General features: G+C 36.1%; 1 protein-coding gene across 1 annotated transcript; it reads left to right on the forward strand.

Annotated features, from left to right (window-relative positions):
* Positions 1 to 7630: 7630 nt before the first annotated feature.
* Positions 7631 to 19757, forward strand: LOC104611177 (chromosome-associated kinesin). Its single transcript, XM_010278132.2, has 8 exons — positions 7631 to 7872; positions 12905 to 12971; positions 13744 to 13821; positions 15076 to 15128; positions 15390 to 15526; positions 15807 to 15871; positions 19169 to 19227; positions 19346 to 19757. Exons 1-8 carry the CDS (start codon positions 7675 to 7677, stop codon positions 19433 to 19435), a joined length of 747 nt encoding a protein of 248 aa, XP_010276434.1. The 5' UTR covers positions 7631 to 7674; the 3' UTR covers positions 19436 to 19757.
* Positions 19758 to 20292: the final 535 nt, after the last annotated feature.

Genomic DNA, 20292 nt, shown 5'->3' on the forward strand with positions numbered 1-20292 from the left:
TCACCATTGCACGGTTGAGCACTTGAGCTCGGTAAAACATTCCCAAAAATGATGGTTGCATGTGAGTTTCTTAGGTGTTCGGCACCTTTGCCTAAGGCCTTTTTTTTTTTTTTTTGCAATGGAGAATTAGCTTCTTATTTGGTTGATACGTTTTTTGCCATTTCTGGGAAGATCTTGTTAACTTTTTTACTCAATTTATGTGCGAGTTTTTTTCAGAAAATAGCTTTTTTTTTTTTTTGTTTCTTGTGGAGATAAATGCCTTTGTCACCTAATGTGTCTTGAAATACAGATAAAAATTTGATTTTAGAGTGCAAAACCTTACCGTTGCCTATTTGCCCGAAATTCAACAAAAAATCATTAAAGTGGAAGTAATACAAATATAGTATGTAGAATTCAAAACCTTGTGTATTTATATTTGTACTCTTTCGGAATTTAGCCTGATGCAAATTAATTTGTACTGATGCAAAACCATGGAAGTGCAATGGCACAAATGATTTGAATATATAATTTTACCTATTTTTGTTTCAAATTTTAGCTTATTTTGTTTGATTGTAATACAAATGAAGTAAATTAAGTTAAACCCAAAACAGAATTAAATAAGAATTTGCATTTTTTTTCATTTGTACTGTTATGCACTTGTACTAGTGCAAATAAAATTGAATTGTTTTTCTTGTTGTGAGTTGCCCATATCCAAAAAATATATCAGGATCATGTGGTTTGAAAACATATTGTTTCTCAAAACAATATGATGCGAAAAAGATATGGTATGAAAAGAGTTTTGACCAATCAAAACCCATCCATTAATTTTGATAAATAACACCTTATTACTATGTTTAATATTGTAATTTATTGGTCAGTTGTTTTTCGGATATCATATATTTTCCATTATCATAGTCAAACCCGATTGGGTTGCATATGTGCTTTATTCTTCAAACCAAATGTTAGAAGCCCTTTTTTCTCTACTAGATCCCCTCTAAAATTTAGGGTCCATTTGGTCCACAATTGGAATTGGAAATTCAGAATTGGAATGATCTATTCCCATAGTCTGGTTCAGACATGAATGGGGATGTGAATTGGAATTAACAGGAATAAGATTTTATTTCCAATGGAGGGGCAGGAATGACCATTCTGTCAAATGGGGGAATGCCAATCCAGCGAGAATGGGAATGAAATTTCAATGTAGACCCCTATTCTTGTGAACCAAACAGGGCCTTATTCTTTTTTGTTTTTTTTTTTTCTCTAACAAGTAATAATAACCCCCTTCCATCTCTCTCCCCAACTCCAGTCCTTTATTTTCTCTTTTTTTTTCCTCTAATAGATAATGACATAAAAGCCCTTTACAAGCATTTCTCATTCATGCACGTAACTTAATTAACCTAAATGATATATAGTTAAACAATAGGAAGTGATTAAACCATTTAAAAACAATTAAATGGATAATAAAATAATTGAATAAGTAGTGAAAGATTAAATAATATAAAATGAATATAAGTTGGTTAAACAATTAAAAACCAATTACTAAAATGGCTATATAATTAACCTAATTAGCTTGACTTAATCATGTGAATGAAAATAAATAAACCATTAAAATTTGATTATATGGTAAATAGGATAGTCTCAAGCATTAATTTGGGGCCAAGGATGTAGGTGCTAGTAAGATTAATTTCAATCTCAATAGTATCATCAAAGGTTAAAAGGGTCATAGTCAAGTTAGATCTCAATGAGGATGTAACTTCTTCGTTGAGGTTTTAGATCTTGGCTTAAATATCAAACCCTCCAAATCCAAGGTTGTCCATATTAATGGTACCATGAGGGACAACTATTAATCCAAGGCTGTTGATGGTCTTATAGTGTAACTCATGAAAACAGCAGTTCGTGTAGGTTTGTTGGTGATTAGAAGATCACCTCTACTTAAATTAATGATATTAATACGAATAAGTTGATATTAATAAAGTTACAATTAATATATGATAACGTGTATTATTAAAAGATATATATCAGTACTTAATTAACTTATAAATTGAAAAATCAAAATTACTAATTAGGTTAAGTTAAAATAAATAAAATAGACAAATAATTACATCAAAGTTAGCTTAAGCTTTAGTATTTACACTAACTTTACTTTAAATTTAATCGGAGTAAAATTAATTATTAATGATTATTTAAATTTAATTATGTTATTATTATTTATGAAAATATTCATAGAAAATTCAATAGGATTTCTTTTCGTGCCTAATAACTAGATGCAATTAATTTTATTTTTTGTTAAGAAAGCTATGAATCATCAATTAGGAGCTCTTATTACATGGAGAATTCTAAATGAATACAAGTCCCAAGTTTAATTGATTGTAATTGTATAAATCAATAAATGGATAATTCAATTATGAAATAACCAGAACAAAATCTGGTTAACCGAAGTTGCTGATGTTATCATATCAACATTTTTAATTGTCAAGGTTGCCCTTAGATGAAAACATGTGGTTTTCAAAAATATATTTCAACCAAAAAAATCAGAATTGCAGTAAAAATGCATAAATGGCTAAAATTTTCGATATATATCAAATAAAAAAAGATAAAAGAAAAAATCAAAAGGTAGAAATGTAGAAAATACATAAAAAAAATCAAAATATATATAATTCAACAAATTATACAAAAAAAATGTAGAAAGGGCACAAATTTTATGAATTTTATGATCATTGTGATAGGGAAGGAAAAACTTAGAAGCCAATTCTATTAACAAGTTGTTGATAGAATTCTCATGTGGTTGAACCAAGCTTCTAGTGATTCTTAAATTCACCATCTCACTAGGACTCTTCATTTTCTCATTATTTGGATAATTTGGAAGGAAATGTGTTATCCAAATTTGAATGTAAGAAATCTCCTTTTTCTTCTCTTATTTATAGGATAAACAAATGGTCGAGGAAAATTAGTATTGCAAATGAGAATAAATGCTGTTACAGTGACAATTCTCTAGTTTTGATATTCTCATCATTCCTACCTATACAGGAAAAAAGAAGAAGAAGAAGAAAAATAGGTGGGTCATTTGGAATCCACCTCAAACTTATTCTTATGAATGAAGGATGTGTTGTTATGTTTGGTACCATTGCTACTTATACTTGAAATATTTTGAGTTGTTCAAATACAAATTGGCATACGATTGTTATTTGAGATTGTTTATGTTTGAAATATTCATACCTTAAAATGCATGTGGGAGACTCTGTTTCTAGAAACATCAAAATGGTGTTTCTAGAAACATCAAAATGGTGTTTCTTCTTTGAGGGAGTAAAGTCTAATCATTCTAGTTGAAGTAATTCTCGAATGTGATGTGACAAAACATATCTCTTACCAATTTGTATTGATCAACACAAAAAGGTTCAGGTAGAAACAACAATGGTACCAAACTCAACCTAAATGTGGATGGAGCTTGTCGTGGGAACCTTGGTACTAGTGGAGGAGGTGGTGCAGTGAAAAACATTATAGGGTTTTTTTTTATTTACTCTCCACATTTTTTTATGGTGAGAGCACCTCTATTATAATTGGATTTAATGTTCTCTATGATGGCCGTCAGATTTGCCTACCTCACAAATCATTCTAGTTGAAGTAATTCTCGAATGTGATGTGACAAAACATATCTCTTACCAATTTGTATTGTTCAACACAAAAAGATTAAGGTAGAAACAACAATGGTACCAAACTCAACCTAAATGTGGATGGAGCTTGTCGTGGGAACCTTGGTACTAGTGGAGGAGGAGGTGGTGCAGTGAAAAACATTATAGGGTTTTTTTATTTACTCTCCACAATTTTTTATGGTGAGAGCACCTCTATTATAGTTGGATTTAATGTTCTCTATGATGGCCGTCAGATTTGCCTACCTCACAACATTTTGGGGGTAGAGGTTGAGAGTGATAATCAATGTTTAATTGACATTCTCCTTCCAAAAATTCCCTACTCTTGGCATCTAACTTATATCCTTCAAAAAAATAAATAAAACATGTGATGTTATGCACATTTCTTTCTCTCATATATTAAGAGAATGGAACAAATGCGCCGACTTCTTTGCTAGTGAGGGTGTTAATGAAGGAAACTTCTATGCTTACAATTCCATCAATGAGGTTCCAAGAGAGGCAAGATTACTGCTTAAAGAAGACAATCTTGGTATTGTGTCTCATCGTATAGATTAATGGTCTTGATTGTTTTTTTATTGGCTTTTATTTTTCTATTTTTTGAGCATTGTGTTGGGTTGGGATGAGAGGTAATGTTGTTGGGTTTTGGGGCAAGGTGGGCTACGCCCTCCTCTATTTTGATTTACACCCTTTTTGATAATGGTTAATAAAATTTTTGGGTGGCCACCTCTCCATTTGGAGTAAACTTAGGGGTATTAATAAAAACATAAAAGCCAAATTACCATTCAAACGGTCAAAGTTGGGCATTTTGGTAATTTTGCTTGCTTTCATAGTTAAAGAAAATGGAAGGGGTGTAAATGCAATAATGTCAAAAAAGAAAAGTTTAGGAAATGACATTGCTTTACCGTAAAGCAACGCATTGACCTGCAATTGTTAGAAGTTACATGGGATGGGAGGTTTTAGCAATTTACTTTTTATGAGTAAATTGCCAAAATCTCCCTTTTAAGTTTATGACTATTGTTAAAACCTCATTTAAAGTTTGGTAATTGCAATCACTTCTCTTGAACCTTCTATCACAATTGCAAGTAGATGTCTTTTATTAGATTCACCTAACAATAGGCATAAAAATGTCCATCCATGCAGTTACTTTTGACCAAAATGCTTATTTTCCAAATATTATCTCCATATTAATCATTACATCAAACCCTTCCAATCTCTTCCCAAAATTGATTTATTTTTCAACATTGTCCTTCACATCAATCACCTAAAGGTAAAATTGCAATTTTAAACTCTCTATTTTTGTTGTTCATAAAGTTTGTATTGCTTTTTATGTAAAAACTAGCTTCAATAGTCACCCCATGTGCATTTTGGACATTTTCATGTCTATTGTGAGAAGATTATAATCAAAATGGTGTACTTGTAACTATATGAGAAAGCTTAGGAGAGGTAATTGTAATTACTAAACATTGGGGGAGGTTTCAGCAAAGTTCGGAAACTTTAGAGGAGTTTTCAATAATTTACCTTTTTGGGTAAATTACAAAGGCCCCCTTGTAATATGGGGTCAGTGACAAAGTCTCCCTGTACTTTTTTTTGCAACAAAGACCCCCCTGAACTTTAGCCATTAGACAAAGACCCCCATTGGCCATTAAATTACCAAAACGCCCCACTAAACTTTTTCTATTTTCTTTTTCGTTCCTCTTTGGTGGATGGAAATAGCTACAAGCTACCCTATGCTCCTCTAAATATTCATTCCTCATCTTTGTTTTCTTCTTCGCTTTCTGTCTTTCATGTTCTTCCATCTCCCTTTGCCTGGCATCTTCATGTCTTCCAATCACAGCTAACCTTCTTCCTGCGTCCTCTTCTTTTCCTCATAAAGCCTCCTTATTTTCTCCTCTCTCAACCTGTCTGCATATCTCCTCTTTTCCTCCTCTTCCCACAATCTTCTCTCTTCTGCAGCTTTTCTCCTTGATGCCTCTTCAGCCAATTGCTTTCTCTCATTCTCTCTATGTTTCTCAAAACTTGACAACTCAATCAACTTTTTTGTCTTTTGATGTTCTTCACCCAGTCCAGAGCTAGCTTCTTGTTTGACCTAGTCCACATTAGCAACTGTCTTTTTTATGCTTAATTATGATTTTCTTGCGAGGTTGATCTCTATCTACCTCTGTTGGTGGACGTATCACAATGGATGGCTTCTGAGCTTCTACCTGGATATCTTCATTTTTCATCTTGTTGGAAATTTTTATCTTACTGGTCTTTGTAATAGGTTTAGTCCCAGTTTCAGCATCAGAAGTGATAGGTTTCTCATAACTATACATAATCCCAGGTGTTGCTTTCTCAAAAGATTTGTCAACAGGACCACATTTGAGCTTCAGTGTGGGGAATTTTGTTTTTAATCCCAATTTATTAGCGTTTTCCAAGGTTGCTACATTAGCAACCTTTGACACAGTCTTTTGTTTTAGTCTCTTCACTGCAGCTTTTTGCTGGGGCTGGGAAGAAGAATCAAGGATGGTAGGTTTTCCTTAGGGGTGAGCAAAAGAAGAAGAAGAAGAAGAAAACCGAACCAATAAAAAAAAAACCAAAAAATCGGTTAACCAATCTGGTCGGTTCGGTTTCGATTTGGTATTTTTAAAAAACCAAAAATTTCGGTTCGGTTTCAGTTAACCTTGCACAAAAACTGGCGGTTAACCGAACCCACCGGTGTATATATATACAATAATATATTGTATAATGTATATATTACATATATTATATATTATATTTTTATTTTTATTTTTAAAATCGAATAACCTTACTGGTGTGCATCTGTCACTCTGTTCGCCTGGTGCCTGGTGCGTGCCAGGTTAGCCTATTGCCTGGCGCCTTTTCAATTTTCATACAAGTCCCAAAAGAAAAAGTAAAACCTTAGTACCTTACCTCTCCATGTATGAATTTGTTATTTTTAAAATCGAATAACAAACACGCGCACATCTATCACTCCGCCTAGAGCCTTCTCAGTTTTTCCTCTTTCCATGTTTTCCCTTCTTGAAAACCTAAACCAGTAATTGTAATAGGCAGTAGGCTTTCTCACTCTCTCAGTCTCTCTTGTGATTCTTGTCTCTTGACTCTCTTTATCTTCCTAGTTTTTCCTCTAGCGTTGGTCGTCCTCCAACCGATGGCCTCTCAAGTATCACCTAGTGGCCAACTTTCCTCTTGCTTCAGTACTTTCCCGTGCCTCTTTCTCTCTCTGTCGTTTATCATCTCCGTTTTCGCTGCACCAACCATCAAGATGCTAGTCGCCGCCTCAACTCTGATTTTTTTTCACCCCTACAACAACCAACCAAGATGCCGGTCGCCGCCTCAACTCCGCCAGGACTGCCACTTCCCATGCTCTGTTGTTGTCTCTCTCATCTCTCATTTCCGCGGCTTTGCCACCTCTCGGGCCAGGTAATTTTTTATTTTATTTTTCTTAACTTTGAGTGCAAAACAAAAAACCAAAAAACCGAACCACGGTTAACCAGTTACATCGGGTTGGTTTCAATTTAGATTTTTAAAAAATTGATCAAATCGGTTCGATTAAAAAAAAAACCCACGGTTCAGTTAACCAAACCGTGAGCACCCCTAATTTTCTTGATACTTTTTCTAGGCTTGTGTTATCAACCTGTATTTCCAAGTCTTGTCCGGTACTTAGAGCAACTCTTGTTGGTCCTCATGTGCCCTGACTTGTACATCAAAAGGTAAGCAATCACTATTGTAAGTTAAAAACCACTCTTCATTATTTTATGACAATGCAAAAGAATGCACCTCAATCATATACCTGGCCACAACCTTTTTCTGTTTGGTAGTTTGGACATTTAAAAAATTAAACAGTCGGATGAAATTTTTTTGAAGTTAACTGATAGAACGTTAGTGGAAGGGGGTCTTTGTCTAACGGCTAAAATTTAGAGGTCTTTATCGCAAAAAAAAGTACAGGGCGGACTGTCACTGAACACATAATACAAGGGGGTCTTTGTAATTTACCCTTTTCTTTTTCCCTACGCTTGGAAAAGAGAAAGGCAATTAGGGCCGGAGACCAATGGTCACCCGGGAAAACTATACACAAAAAATGGCAGAGGGGCCTTCTAGCCCACGCGAAGCATCACAGGAACAGAAGCCATGGCATGCTTACACCGCAGAGGATCTGAAGCAGACCGTTTTTGGAACCACGGACTCCGCCCTCCGTTCTGCTCGTTCTCTGCAAGAGAATTCATCGACCCATTTCCGTTCATTGCAGGTACTTCCTCTTCCCCCCCCCTCCTCTCTCCTTTCAACGCTAATGTTGCTACCTCTTAATTTATTTTTGTTCGTTTTTTGAGGCATTTTGGTGGAGAGTGTGTTTTCTATCTAGGTTTCTCTTGAATTTTCCCATTATTTTTTTTTGCTGGATTGCTTGTTATATGTTTTGCAGGATCGGTTGATATATTTGGTTTCCAATCTAATTTCCCTCGATCATCTTGTTTTCCCTGGGTTTAGTAAAAGTTTAATTTAGGGGTCTATTGTCTATGGGATTATTTATTTTCTTTGTTATTCTCACTTTGTGTTGATGGCATACGCCTTTCTTATATGGATTGCTTGCAGAATTTTTAGTTATTCTATAGTTTTTACTATTTGATTTTTTACAGGTATTTATATTCTCCCACCACTGCTGAAACTGAAAGTAACAAACAATAAGAGGAAGAAAAAAATTATATATATGTTTAACTTCATTCCCCTCTCTTTCTTGCCCCGGGGGAGGGGGTGCATACTTCCTCCTCATACATATTCCATTTGGAGTGAGGGAACCTCCTACATTAGGAACATATCAAGAAGTTTATATTCCATTTTGGATTGGTAAGTTCGTATACCTGATTAAAGCTCTGAAAAGGGATATAACAGAAGACCACGCTAAATCTTCAAATTTCAATAAGAATTTGTGATTGGAGGGTGATGGAACGGCTTTTAGATCCTCAAGGAGGAAGTGATTTCAATGGAAGTGCACTTCCCAGAAAGCTTTGTTTAGGTCAAGATTTCGAGACAAGTCAGAAGTGTTGGAGAGGGAGTATCAGCTGGTAACTAAAATCACTTGAAGCTAGATTATTGTTTTTCCATAATGAGAAACTTATTTAGACTAATACAAAGGTGAGCTAACTCTTTTGCTGATAGTCTTCATAGAGGAGGCTATACTAGGCTAGAGAGTGCTCTATTGTATCATATGTCCATAGTTGTGGAATATTGAACCTTAAGGTTGTCTTACCCTCTCCCCTAGCTTGGCACAGGAAGGTGTTGTATTTTTTTTATAGGTAAAACTATGTATATATTGAAAGGCTGGTAATTGAAGGTGACTCAGAAAAAGTTGTGGATTGGCTGAAAAAGGGGGAGGGGGCAGCTTGGCAATTAAGAAATGAGTTCAGACATTTCAAATGGCTGTTAAAATATATGATGATCCAAATAAATATATGGTGACCCTCTCTCTCCTTTTCTTTTCACTTTTGTAGCTGAAGGGCTGAGTAAACTGATCTCTGGAGCAAACTCCTTGCAATTATTTAGAGGTTGGCCAATTGGGAGAGACAATATTTTGATTACTTACTTGTAGTTTGCAGATGATATTTGATATTTTGTGAAGATGACTGTAGGGCAGGGGTGGAAAATTTGAAATTGGTGGTGAAACTCTTTGGAGGTTGTCTAACTTGAGGGTTAGTTGGTCTAAGAGTTTAATTACTGGAATCAATGTAAAAGAAGATTAGGGGTGAGCAAAAGAACCGAAAAAACGAACCGACCGAAACCAAACTGAAAATTCAGTTAACCAAACCGGTCGGTTCGGTTTCGGTTCAATATTTAAAAAAAAACGAAGGTACCGGTTTGGTTTTGGTTAACCAAAATAGAAAACCGGCGGTTAACTGAACCGACCGGTATACATATATTTATATTATATATTTTATGTATATTTATATATATTATATGTATTATATATTTTCTATACATTATAAATTAATAAATATGCATTATATATATATTTATAATATATTATTTATTATTTAAAAATTAAAATATATTATTATATATATTTCTAGTATTTTATTATATATTTTTATATTTTTCTATAATAAATATTGTAAATAATAAAAAACCGCAAAACCAACAAACCAAATCGATGGTTAACTGAACCAGTCAACTGATCGACTTCAGTTCGGTTTTGGTTACCCAGTTCGGTTTCAAAAATTAGCGCACTGTTCGGTTAACCGAACCGTGAGCACCTAAAGAAGATGATTTAAGGGACATGGCAAGCGCTTTAGGTTGTGAGAGGGGAGAGTGGCCTCTGAGATATTTAGGCTTACCCCTAGGTGACAACACTAGATCAGCTAGTTTTTGGACCCCTGTGGTGGAGAGGGTTGAGAAGCGGCTGGCTGGATGGAAAAGGAACTATATTCCAATGGGGAGAGATGAATTCTTATTAAGTCCATCCTTGCAAACCTTCCAGTGTACTGCATGTCAGTGTTATGCCCCAAGAGATAGTGAGGAAAATTGAAAAAATCATGAGGGACTTTCTTTGGGAGTTGGGGGGGAAAAAAAGAAGGATCACTTGGTTAGATGGGACGAGGTGGTGAATTTAAAGTTAGAAGGGGGGTTGGGAATTGGGTCAATTGGTAGTGTCAAGCTGAAGAATATGGCTCTGCTCATTCTTAAATATGAAAACCTTGGCGATTTCCTAATGAGAATGGCAAGCTATGGCACAAAGTTATTGCAAGCATTCATGGCATATCTGGCAATGGATGGGGTGCTGGTTGTCTTTGTAGAGCTATCTTGGCTTCCCCCTGGAAGGCCATCCACAAGAATCTTCCTACCTTTCTAGATCATGTCAGGTATGACTTGGCTTTGGGTCAAAAAATTAGGTTTTGGGAGGATGATTGGATTGGGGATACCCCTTTGGGTGAGAGATTTCCTGCTTTCCTGCTCTTTGTGACCTGTTCAGTTTTAAGGGTAGACCTATATTATATTTGATTTCTTGACCCAACAGCTTTATCCTTTTGGGTTGAATTGGAACTTTGGCTTTAAGAGGAACCTTAGAGAAGCTGAAATTCCTAATGTGTCTGAGTTGCTTGGCTTGTTGAATTTAGTGTGTTTGGGTGAAGGGGTTATGGATTCCAGGGTTTGGGGCCTAAATTCTGATGGTCTGTTCTCTTGTAAATCTTTCTTCAATTCTTTGGTTGCCACTTCGTCCTCTCCTTTCCCAGTTAAGGAAGTTTGGTGCTTTCCCATTCCCTCGAAAATCAGTGCTTTCTGTTGGGAAGTGTTTCATGGCTGTATTAATACCTGTGACTTGCTTCAAAGAATAAGGCCAACTTGGTGTTTGTCCCCCAGCTGCTGTGTTATGTGCAAGTTAAGTGGTGAAACTGCCTTTCATCTCCTAATCTCTTCCCCTCTTGTTAGTTTTTTTTTTTTTTTTTTTTTTTGAATTGGTTTTCCTCCCTCTTTGGATGCTTTTGGTTTCCTCCTGACAGGTTGGAAGGATTGTTTAGCCCTCCTGTTTTTAGCTGTACTAAAAGGAGGGGCAGTTTGGGAGGAAAGAAATTCAAGAATATTTGAAGAAAGAGAAAGGAGTAAGGAAGCCTTGGTGGAAATCATGACCTTAAGAGTGGCACAATGGGCAAAAAGTTTGAAACTGTTTTCAGACTTTAAGGTTGAAGACTTTTTTAGGGCCTGGGCTGTTATTGTTGGTTCATCTACTAGAAGACAGAAACCTGCCCCTCAGTCATGGGGGGGGGGGGTGGAATCAGGGATGAGGAAGGAGACATCATAACCTTATACTCGGGGCTTGCTGAACAAGGTGATGTGGCAAGAGCAGAACTGTTAGCTGCAGTATACGGGGTCGAGAAGGCAAGGGAGTTGGGCGTCAATAACCTAATCATTGAGGGTGGTTCGAGAACTGTTGTGAAATGGCTGAAGGAAGGAGAGGGGGTGACATGGCACCTGAGGAATGACTTCAGGCGTTTTAAATGGTTAGCAAAGGACTTGACTATCAGAGTTAAGTGGGTGAGAAGAACTGCCAACAGCTTGGCAGATGGTCTAGCTAAGCAAGGGGTACACAGGACTCAATTGTAATATCTGGGTGGGTTCAGCTCTTCCATAGCTGTATGGGTAACCTGGGTCCCTTTGGTATTGGAGGGGTTATTATGGATGAGGGAGGCATTATTAGTGCTTTATTTTCAGGTCCAATAGAGCATGGTGATTCGATGAAAACAGAATTTTTGACAGTGGTTTATGGGGTAGAGAAGGCCAAAGAATTGGGAATTGCAGATTGATTATTGAAGGGGATTTGAAGGTAGTTGTGGGATGGTTGGTAAAAGGAGAGGGGGTGACTTGACATCTAGGGAATGTTTTCAGAAGATTTCTGGGGCTGTCAAAAGACATGAACATCCAAGTGTGTTGGGTTAGAAGATTTGCAAACAGCTTGGCAGACAACTTAGCTAAGCAAGGGGTTCAAAGACAGTTTATGCATTGGGCACAATTGTAATATGTGTTGGGTGGCTTGCCTTGTATTTTTTTTTTTTTGATAAATGTGGCTTGCCTTGTATTGGGCATGCTTTCTGTTCAGAACTCCTTGTTGTATCTTTTTCTTAATCGTTAATGAAATTCTTCTTTGTCGTTGCTGATCAAAAAGAAATTCAAGCAAGGATTGACTATTAACCATGTCAATGCTGTGGTATTTTTAAGAAATTTAGAATTGCTTCAATTAATAGTTTTCAGAAGATTTCTGTGGCTGTCAAAAGACATGAACATCCAAGTGTGTTGGGTTAGAAGATCTGCAAATAGCTTGGCATTGGCAGACAACTTAGCTAAGCAAGGGGTTCAAAGACAGTTTATGCATTGGGCACAATTGTAATATGGGTTGGGTGGCTTGCCTTGTATTGGGCATGCTTGCTGTTCAGAACTCCTTGTTCTATCTTTTTCTTAATCGTTAATGAGATTCTTCTTTGTCGTTGCTGATCAAAAAGAAATTCAAGCAAGGATTGACTATTAACCATGTCAATGCTGTGGTATTGTTAAGAAATTTAGAATTGTTTCAATTAATAGTAACTTGCCCTGTCTGTCTTTCTGTTAGCAAGATATAGTGATTTAGTCACAATATGTTTCAGTTTATGTATGTTAAGCTGTAGTTAAGTTCAAGATTGTAGTTTATCTTTCTTTTTTTAATGCTTTTATTACTCCCATATAATTAGCAATGACTTTATGAAAGTGTTTTTCTATTTGTACTTTGCTTGTGCTAAGAATTGTATCACATCTTACAGACTTTCACAGCGCAGTTGAAATCCCAGTATAAAACTTATGAAGATGCTGTCTTCAAGAAAGTCAAAGGTGAATTGTTCTCTCCCTGCAGCAGTAATGGAAATACGTATGTGGAGTTAATACATGAAACTTTCTTTCCTTAATTCATATCAATTGGCTTTATTCAGTGGAGCTTTCCACAGATGGGCATAAATGGGAACAAGTATTTTTCCCCACCTCATATAACCTTTGGAAAATATTAGATGAGCCTAATCTTCTTCTTTAAATAAAAAACAAAACCTGGCCCATACCATATGGTAGCCAACTGGATCATCAAAGGAACAATCTCTAAACACAACGTTCATATTTTAACTTTCTCTTCCTAACACTAACCCCATTTTCCATTTCTTAAGATCAAGTTCCCATTTTTATCAGATGGTTGAGATCCTTGTTTTTCCTTTTCTGGTTATCACTCAACTAGGAGGTAGCTTGGAAGATGATCAGGTTTGGAATGAGAAGTGCATCAACAATATCTATCATATGTATCTTGGGTTCATTGAGAATAGGAATTTATTCTGCATATAGTTTTTCATGGTGCCATGGTGGTAACTTGGGCACACCCCCTTTTTATATAGGGGTGAAATATAAGTAAGCCCTAAAGTAGTTTCTGAAAATGACAGAGAATACCCTTATATAATCATTAAGAGGGGGGAGGCGAGGGTACTTTCTGTCCTGTCAGAGGAAATGTGCCTTGTTCATAGAAAATGGCATGTCACAAAAATACAACCTTTCCCACTATGTATCTTTCTCTCTAATTCATATTTCTAGTGTTGATTTTATGCTCTAACTTCTACCTTTCTAGATGAGTTGATGAGTGCACAAGAGCACCCAGCTGTGGCAGGTGGAATAGCTGTTACAGCAGGTCTTCTTCTTATGCGGGGTATGAGAATCTTTTCTGTTCTTTCTTGCATTTCTTTAATACCATACTAATGTTGCTAGAATTTTTATGGAACATTTTGTCAATACGCATCCCAAAGAATAGTTTATTATTTACAATATTTATTATAGAAAAATATATAAATATATAATAAAATACTAGAAATATAATTATTAACTATATAGATCAAATAAATGGTTTTATTTCATCCTAATTATATGACATTGATTTAATTTTAATACATTGCTAGCTAATGACCACCCCATACCAAGTATGGGGTAACCACATATTATTTTGTTTGGGATTTACTATTCATGCAGTAAACTTGGGTTGGACTTTGTATTTAACTTAGGAGATTAAATCAGGTTTAGTTTGAAATTGCTGACCCACTTTATCTAAAAGAAAAGACCCACATCAATTAACGAATTGAAAATCTTTATGGTGAGTCTTTTATTTGAATTAGGAAATTAAATTAGAAAGGTTACTCATTTTTAGTATTGGTCCCACACCATTTGAAGCGAGTACTTTTTTTTAGGAGTGGAGGTAGGTAAATCTTACTTTTTTTTCTGAGAGTTGAAGTAACCATGCTTTGAATATGTATAACATTTTCAGGAAATTGGACATCTTTTCAGCACCCTTTGTCATTCGTAGGGTGTAGATTGTATTTCCTTTAGTATCGAGTATATGACTACATGGAGGATGAAAGGCAAAAGAGTCGGTACATCATTGCCAACATTATAATGATCTGGGATAAGATTTCCTCTTGGGGATTGAATTGATTGGTTGATTGGTTATCCGATCATGAGATCTTGTGGTCAGTGGTCTAACACTCTAACCATAAGTTATGCATTTGAGGTGCCTGAGAATCTGAGACAGTTGACTGAGAATTGGTTGGTGCATGCTTGCATGATGTTTGAAAGTTATGACGATTGTTTCTCTTGGTTTTCTTAAAGAGACTAAAGAAAACTCTCTTAGAGTTTAACTTGGTTCTTTCTAATACTTAAGAACTAGAACAAATGGCATTTGTTTCTCTTGATTTTCTCCCTTTCCTTTCCTTTCTTTCCTTCCTTCCTACCTTCCTATCTTCCTACCTTTCTTTTCTTTTCTTTTCTTTTCTTTTTTCTTTTGGGTTGCTCTGTCTGAGCCCTTGCATTTTTGCATCTCTTATTCGACTCTTAATTTGTTTGGAGTCTTCAGACTTATCTTCCTTATGTTAAGTCATATATAGCTTTGAGTATAATGTTGCTGCATTTGCAGGTCCAAGAAGGTTTCTGTTTCGTCATACATTGGGCCGACTTCAGAGTGAGGAGGTACATTCTCATCTTTCTTCAAAGAAGGTTCATATAAATAGGGTTATAAAGTAAATTGATTTTTTTTTCTCAATTTATCCATTTCAACAAGTGTTTTACACGGTGAGTTGCATATAGTGTTTAACATGCATATATTGCATCACTTTCTATTGATGTAAGAAGCCTGTATCTGTCCTCTCTTCAAATAGAAGTAAAGAAACTTGTGTTCTTATACTCTAAAGCATTTTCTTTTTTACTTAATGTTCATACATCTGTTGACAGGCACAATTTCTTAGGGCTGAGAAGAATGTCAAAGAGCTGACTCTTTCTGTGGATTTAATGAAGAATGAAAGTAAAAAGCTCCTTGAAAGGGCAACTCTCGCTGAAAAGGATATGAAACGTGGTTATGATCAACTAATGTAAATGTGGTACCTCATTCATTTATTTACATCAAAATAACTATATGGATGTGTTTGACCATCAAGACAATGTATTTTTGGTTGTTGAATTACTTGACTAGAGCAAGTCTATTTACTGTACTTGCATCTTAGGGCTGATCTTGAAGGATGACAGGACTAATGACAACAATGGAACGGTTATACAGATGGGCACACACACACATAAAACCATTATAAAAGGTTCATGCATATAGCTACAGGCATCATACATTTGAGCTGATTATTTAAAATATTTCTGCAGGAATGCTGGGGCTGACATTCAAAGACTTGCTAAATCAGTATACAAGATTGAAGCTCAAGCAGCTGGTATGTATGTATGCTTGTTTTTACCAAATTGTGGAACTGGATAGCAATTGAATTGATCGATATTTATAATTTATCTCTCTATTTCTCATAGTTTAGCCTATTAGACCATTCAAGCATTTCTTTATTGAACCTTGAAGTGAAACCTTTATCTTGACACAAATGGAAGTGGTGCTCTATTAAGCCATAAAACAGCAATAGTATAATGTCCAAGGTTTTTAACTTTCAATTCCAGTATAAACTTCAGACCTTATGGAAGTGGAATTAATTCATGAAAGCTCGTAGAAATATTGTAAATTTATGGAAACTATGAAAATGTTGGAAATCTAAAGTGTAATACACTTTCTTGCTTTTTTTTCTATGCAGTAGAATAGTCTTTGTATACATTTATACAGTGTCATTTGTATAGCTTCTGGGGTCTATGTTTTGCCCCTTTAAATGGAACATTTACCTTTCTTAGAAAAAAAAATATTGGGAATCTACAATAAACCTTTACCCTGTGTTTGGTTTAAAAGAGGAGGTAGGGAAACCTATACAAGGCTTGTATAGGTTTCTTTACCTTTACCTCCCTTTCCCTACCTTTTCTTTCAAACCAAACAGTGTAAGAAAAAGAGAGAATAAACATCAAGACAGATTTAGAACTCATCATACAATCAAAGCAACTATTTAGAGTAGGAAACATTATTTGTTGAAACTAACGTATGCCATTATGCGTGTCTGATATCATTAACATCCAAATGCCTCTTCCATTACAAATAAATACAACTAACATTAAGTTATGTTCAAATATTTTTGTTATAGTCTGTTCGTTTTCTTGAGTTTTAGAGAGTTCTCCCTTTTTATTATTTTTGATGCAACGACCCTTTCTTTCTCTATTACACTTATTTTATGGTTTTAGTTAGCATACTCTCATATTTTAACCAAAATCATGTATTCTGTATGTGTGATATTTTTATTGATCAATCATAGTTTGGTCATGTGCATAGAAGACCATCAGCAGCACCCATAAGTAGGGGTGTCAATGGACCGGTTTTGGATTGGACCCTGTCCAGTCCAAAATGAATTTGGATAGATTGGATGGACCAACAAGACATATTGGATTGGACCAATCTGGTCCAAAATATTTATTAGATTGGATTAGACCTGGTCCGTCCGTAATAAATTTATATTGGATTGGATTGGATTAAGGCCAATATCTGGTCCATTGATATAAGATAAGAATATAGGTGCTAATGGACTGGGTTTGGGTTGAAGCCAATCTAAATCAAAATGAATTTGAACAGATTGGGCGGTCCAGACATTGAATTGGACCGGTCCAAAATGGTCCAAAATATTCATTGGATTGGACTGGACCTGGTCCATTTATAATGTACTCACATTGGACTGGACCAGATTGGGCCAAATCCAGTCCAATTGACACCCCTAACCATAAGAAGTGATCTGTTGCAAGTTGATGGGGCTTGAAGGGCTAGGGGTAGAACAAAAAGGATATGGGTCTTAGTAAAAATTATTTCAGTGCTCATGATTTAACAAAAGTTATGGCATTTAACAGATTGGAATGGTGAAATTAGTATTCATCTAGCCTACCCCATATAGTTGGGATAAGGCTTGGATGATGATGATGAATCAAAACTTGCTGAAACTTGATATGAAATTCAATTGAAAAAAAAATATGAAATTCAATTCGTAGATTTCACTTCGGTTGTTGGAAGTCAGCTTGGAAACAGCCTCTCTGTATGTGCAGGGGTAAGGCTGCGTACATCTATCCCTCCCCAGACCCCACATTGGCGGGAGCCTTGTGCACTGGGCTGCCCTTTTTTTGTTGGAACCTGGAAGTCAGCTTTTAATAGAAGTTTAAAACAATGATAGTGTCATTTATCTGGGTTTGATTGAAATACACTACTTCAGAGCCAAAAACATGTTAATAGAAAATCTAGAATCAGATATGATGCCAACATATGCACTTTCAGTGTAAAATAACCCTTTGAAAGAAATAAGAAAAGGTAAATAAATTAGAGTAGGGGTTGTAAATGGGACAACTTTGTAGTGAAGGCAATAACAAACTCAACTCAACTAAGCCTTGTCCCAATTATATGAGGTTGGCTACATGAATCCTGTTCTGCAATTCCACTCTGTTGAGTATCATATTCTTTGTTAATTTATGGATCCTCAAATTATTTTTAACTACCATTATCCATGTCCCTTTTGGTCTGCCCCCTTCTTTTTAGATCCTTCTTCTTTCAATAGATCACGTCATGTCTTTCTCACTGATATTGTAGATGGTCTACTCCTAAGATCCTAAGAACATGCTCATTTTTCATCCTTTCCTTTTTAGTTTCCCTACTCATCCATCTGAACATTCGCATTTCTGCTAAACTTATTTTTTGAATATTTGTTTCTTAACTGTCCAACACTCCGTTCCATATAACATATCTGTCTCTGTCCTTACTGAAAGATAAAAAGCCCTTGCAAAAGAAAAAAAAAATCATTATATGAGGGCAAACTTGTTTCCTTTTTTTTTTCCTTCATGAGAGAATATATATTTTTTTCTAAAAATGTCATGGCCTGTTTTTCAAAATCATAATATGCCATCGTTGCTATGGTTTTTCAGAAGCCAATTTGTATGCGAATGCAGTCAAGGAAAAGATTATTGCCTTGACTGGCTCAAGAACTGCCAAGAGTGAGTGGCTCCTCCACTCTCGGTCCTTGGGGGTTCAGCAAATGCTGCCATCAGATATAGGCTGAGATGACTTAGGTGTGTGGAGATTAGCTCACTTATTCAATGAAGTGGGAGATCTTTTTCTGTGATGGGAGTGGGAAGTTTTCTTTGTTTTTCTTTTATTTTTTATTTTTTTGGTATATGTTCCCCTCATCTTTTCATTCACATACACATCTTATTAATTGATCTTTTACTTTCTTGCAATACATAGAATTACCAAACTTGTTTTGCTGTGCTGGTTCCCTATATTTTATGCTGGTTCCCAGCCTGGATAAAGGATAGGGTCAGGCTGGCAACGAGCATGACAAATTCTCAAATCCTACAAACATGAATTGTGAATTGTTTCAAGTGGAATGGCGAAATGGGTGTTGGTTGGGATAAAGTCTTATTGAGTGTCCAGTCACATTATGATCAAAGTATACAGATAAAGTTGCTGCCTAGGATATCAAGTTAAAAAAGAAGGAACAAATGAAAAAAAGTGATTTAATTTTGTAATTAGATGGATAGTCTGATATATTTTGTTTTATGATTCAATATTTGCTTACCTAATCTGACACTGTTTACAAAAAATAAATTTGTAGATTTGATGGATGGGCTACGGGAAATTCCTGGCAGGGAGGCTTTGAAGCTTCGAGCAGAGGCAAATCCAGCATCTTTCTTTATCCTTGAAAATTCTATTTTCTATGCTGATGCATGTCAACTGTCATTCAGACGGTGTGTGGTTTAAACTTTAAACTGAAATATTTCCCTTTTTTCAGGTTGCTTCCATGGCATCTCTGGTGAAACAACAGAGAAGTTCTCTGGACAAGAGGATAATGAAAATGTCAGAGTTGGGAGTTGCGGTCTGATGATAAGAGATCCTGTGGCTGTTGAGTGGGGAAGGCTTTGCAGGTCTGTCCATTCTGCGTTGGGACAAATGAATGTGTTATAAAAAGGAAATACATACGATTACTGGTTCTGGCAGCTTCAAATTCTGCAGATTTTTTTATTTTATTGCGGGGGAAGTTCTATTAAACTTGTTCTTACTTCTCTTTCCTTCCAGTAATGTTAAACTGGTTTTGTGAGAGACTGGGGATACGTGTGGATGTCCTTCATTCTATACTTCCTAAAATCTCTTTTGTCATAGGAAATAATATGCTTCAAACCTTCAATTTCAATACAATGTTGTTCAAGAAAGGACCAAGTGAAAAGTAGACTGGACATAGTCCTCCTACCTGAGATCACATCTCCGCCCATGTTCCCAATGCACAGTGGGATGTGCTGTGGGGCGGTCCCTTGTGGGGTGGAGATGTGAACTCGTCCTACACCAACCTGCAGGTATCGTATTGGTTTACCGAGCAAGGGGCACATGGCACGGGTGGATTCAATTATCGAAATTTGAATGGTCCGACTTGGCCCAACCGCCCAACCCGAGTTATCCCCTAAATACAGTATAATACCGAGTCTTATTGGCAAAATTTTGCTTTTGCAGTCATTCACAACGGCTGGGCTGGGCTGGGCTGGTATGATCCACTTTTTTGGGCTGCCTTACTGTAGCGGGCCATGCCTGCTTGGCATGAATCTATCAAGAGGGAAGCCCGGCATGACCTTGGGCCGAGTCATGCTGGGCCGTGTTGCCCCAACCCACATTACTACCTTAGACTTCGAGAGTCCTAAGACTCCTAACATGCAAGTGCAAAACCAAGTAACTTACTGGAGCATAGGA

This window comes from Nelumbo nucifera, chromosome 2 (genome assembly GCF_055504915.1).
Source record: "Nelumbo nucifera cultivar China Antique chromosome 2, China Antique-T2T, whole genome shotgun sequence".
In the NCBI taxonomy this organism is placed as follows: domain Eukaryota; kingdom Viridiplantae; phylum Streptophyta; class Magnoliopsida; order Proteales; family Nelumbonaceae; genus Nelumbo; species Nelumbo nucifera.

Coding starts and splice junctions, on each gene's coding strand:
- LOC104611177 (XM_010278132.2), top strand. CDS start 7,675: ATGGTCACCCGGGAAAACTATACACAAAAAATGGCAGAGGGGCCTTCT. Junction 15,872..19,168: donor GATTGAAGCTCAAGCAGCTG/GTATGTATGTAT, acceptor ATAAATTTGTAG/ATTTGATGGATGGGCTACGG. Junction 19,228..19,345: donor CTTTGAAGCTTCGAGCAGAG/GCAAATCCAGCA, acceptor CCCTTTTTTCAG/GTTGCTTCCATGGCATCTCT.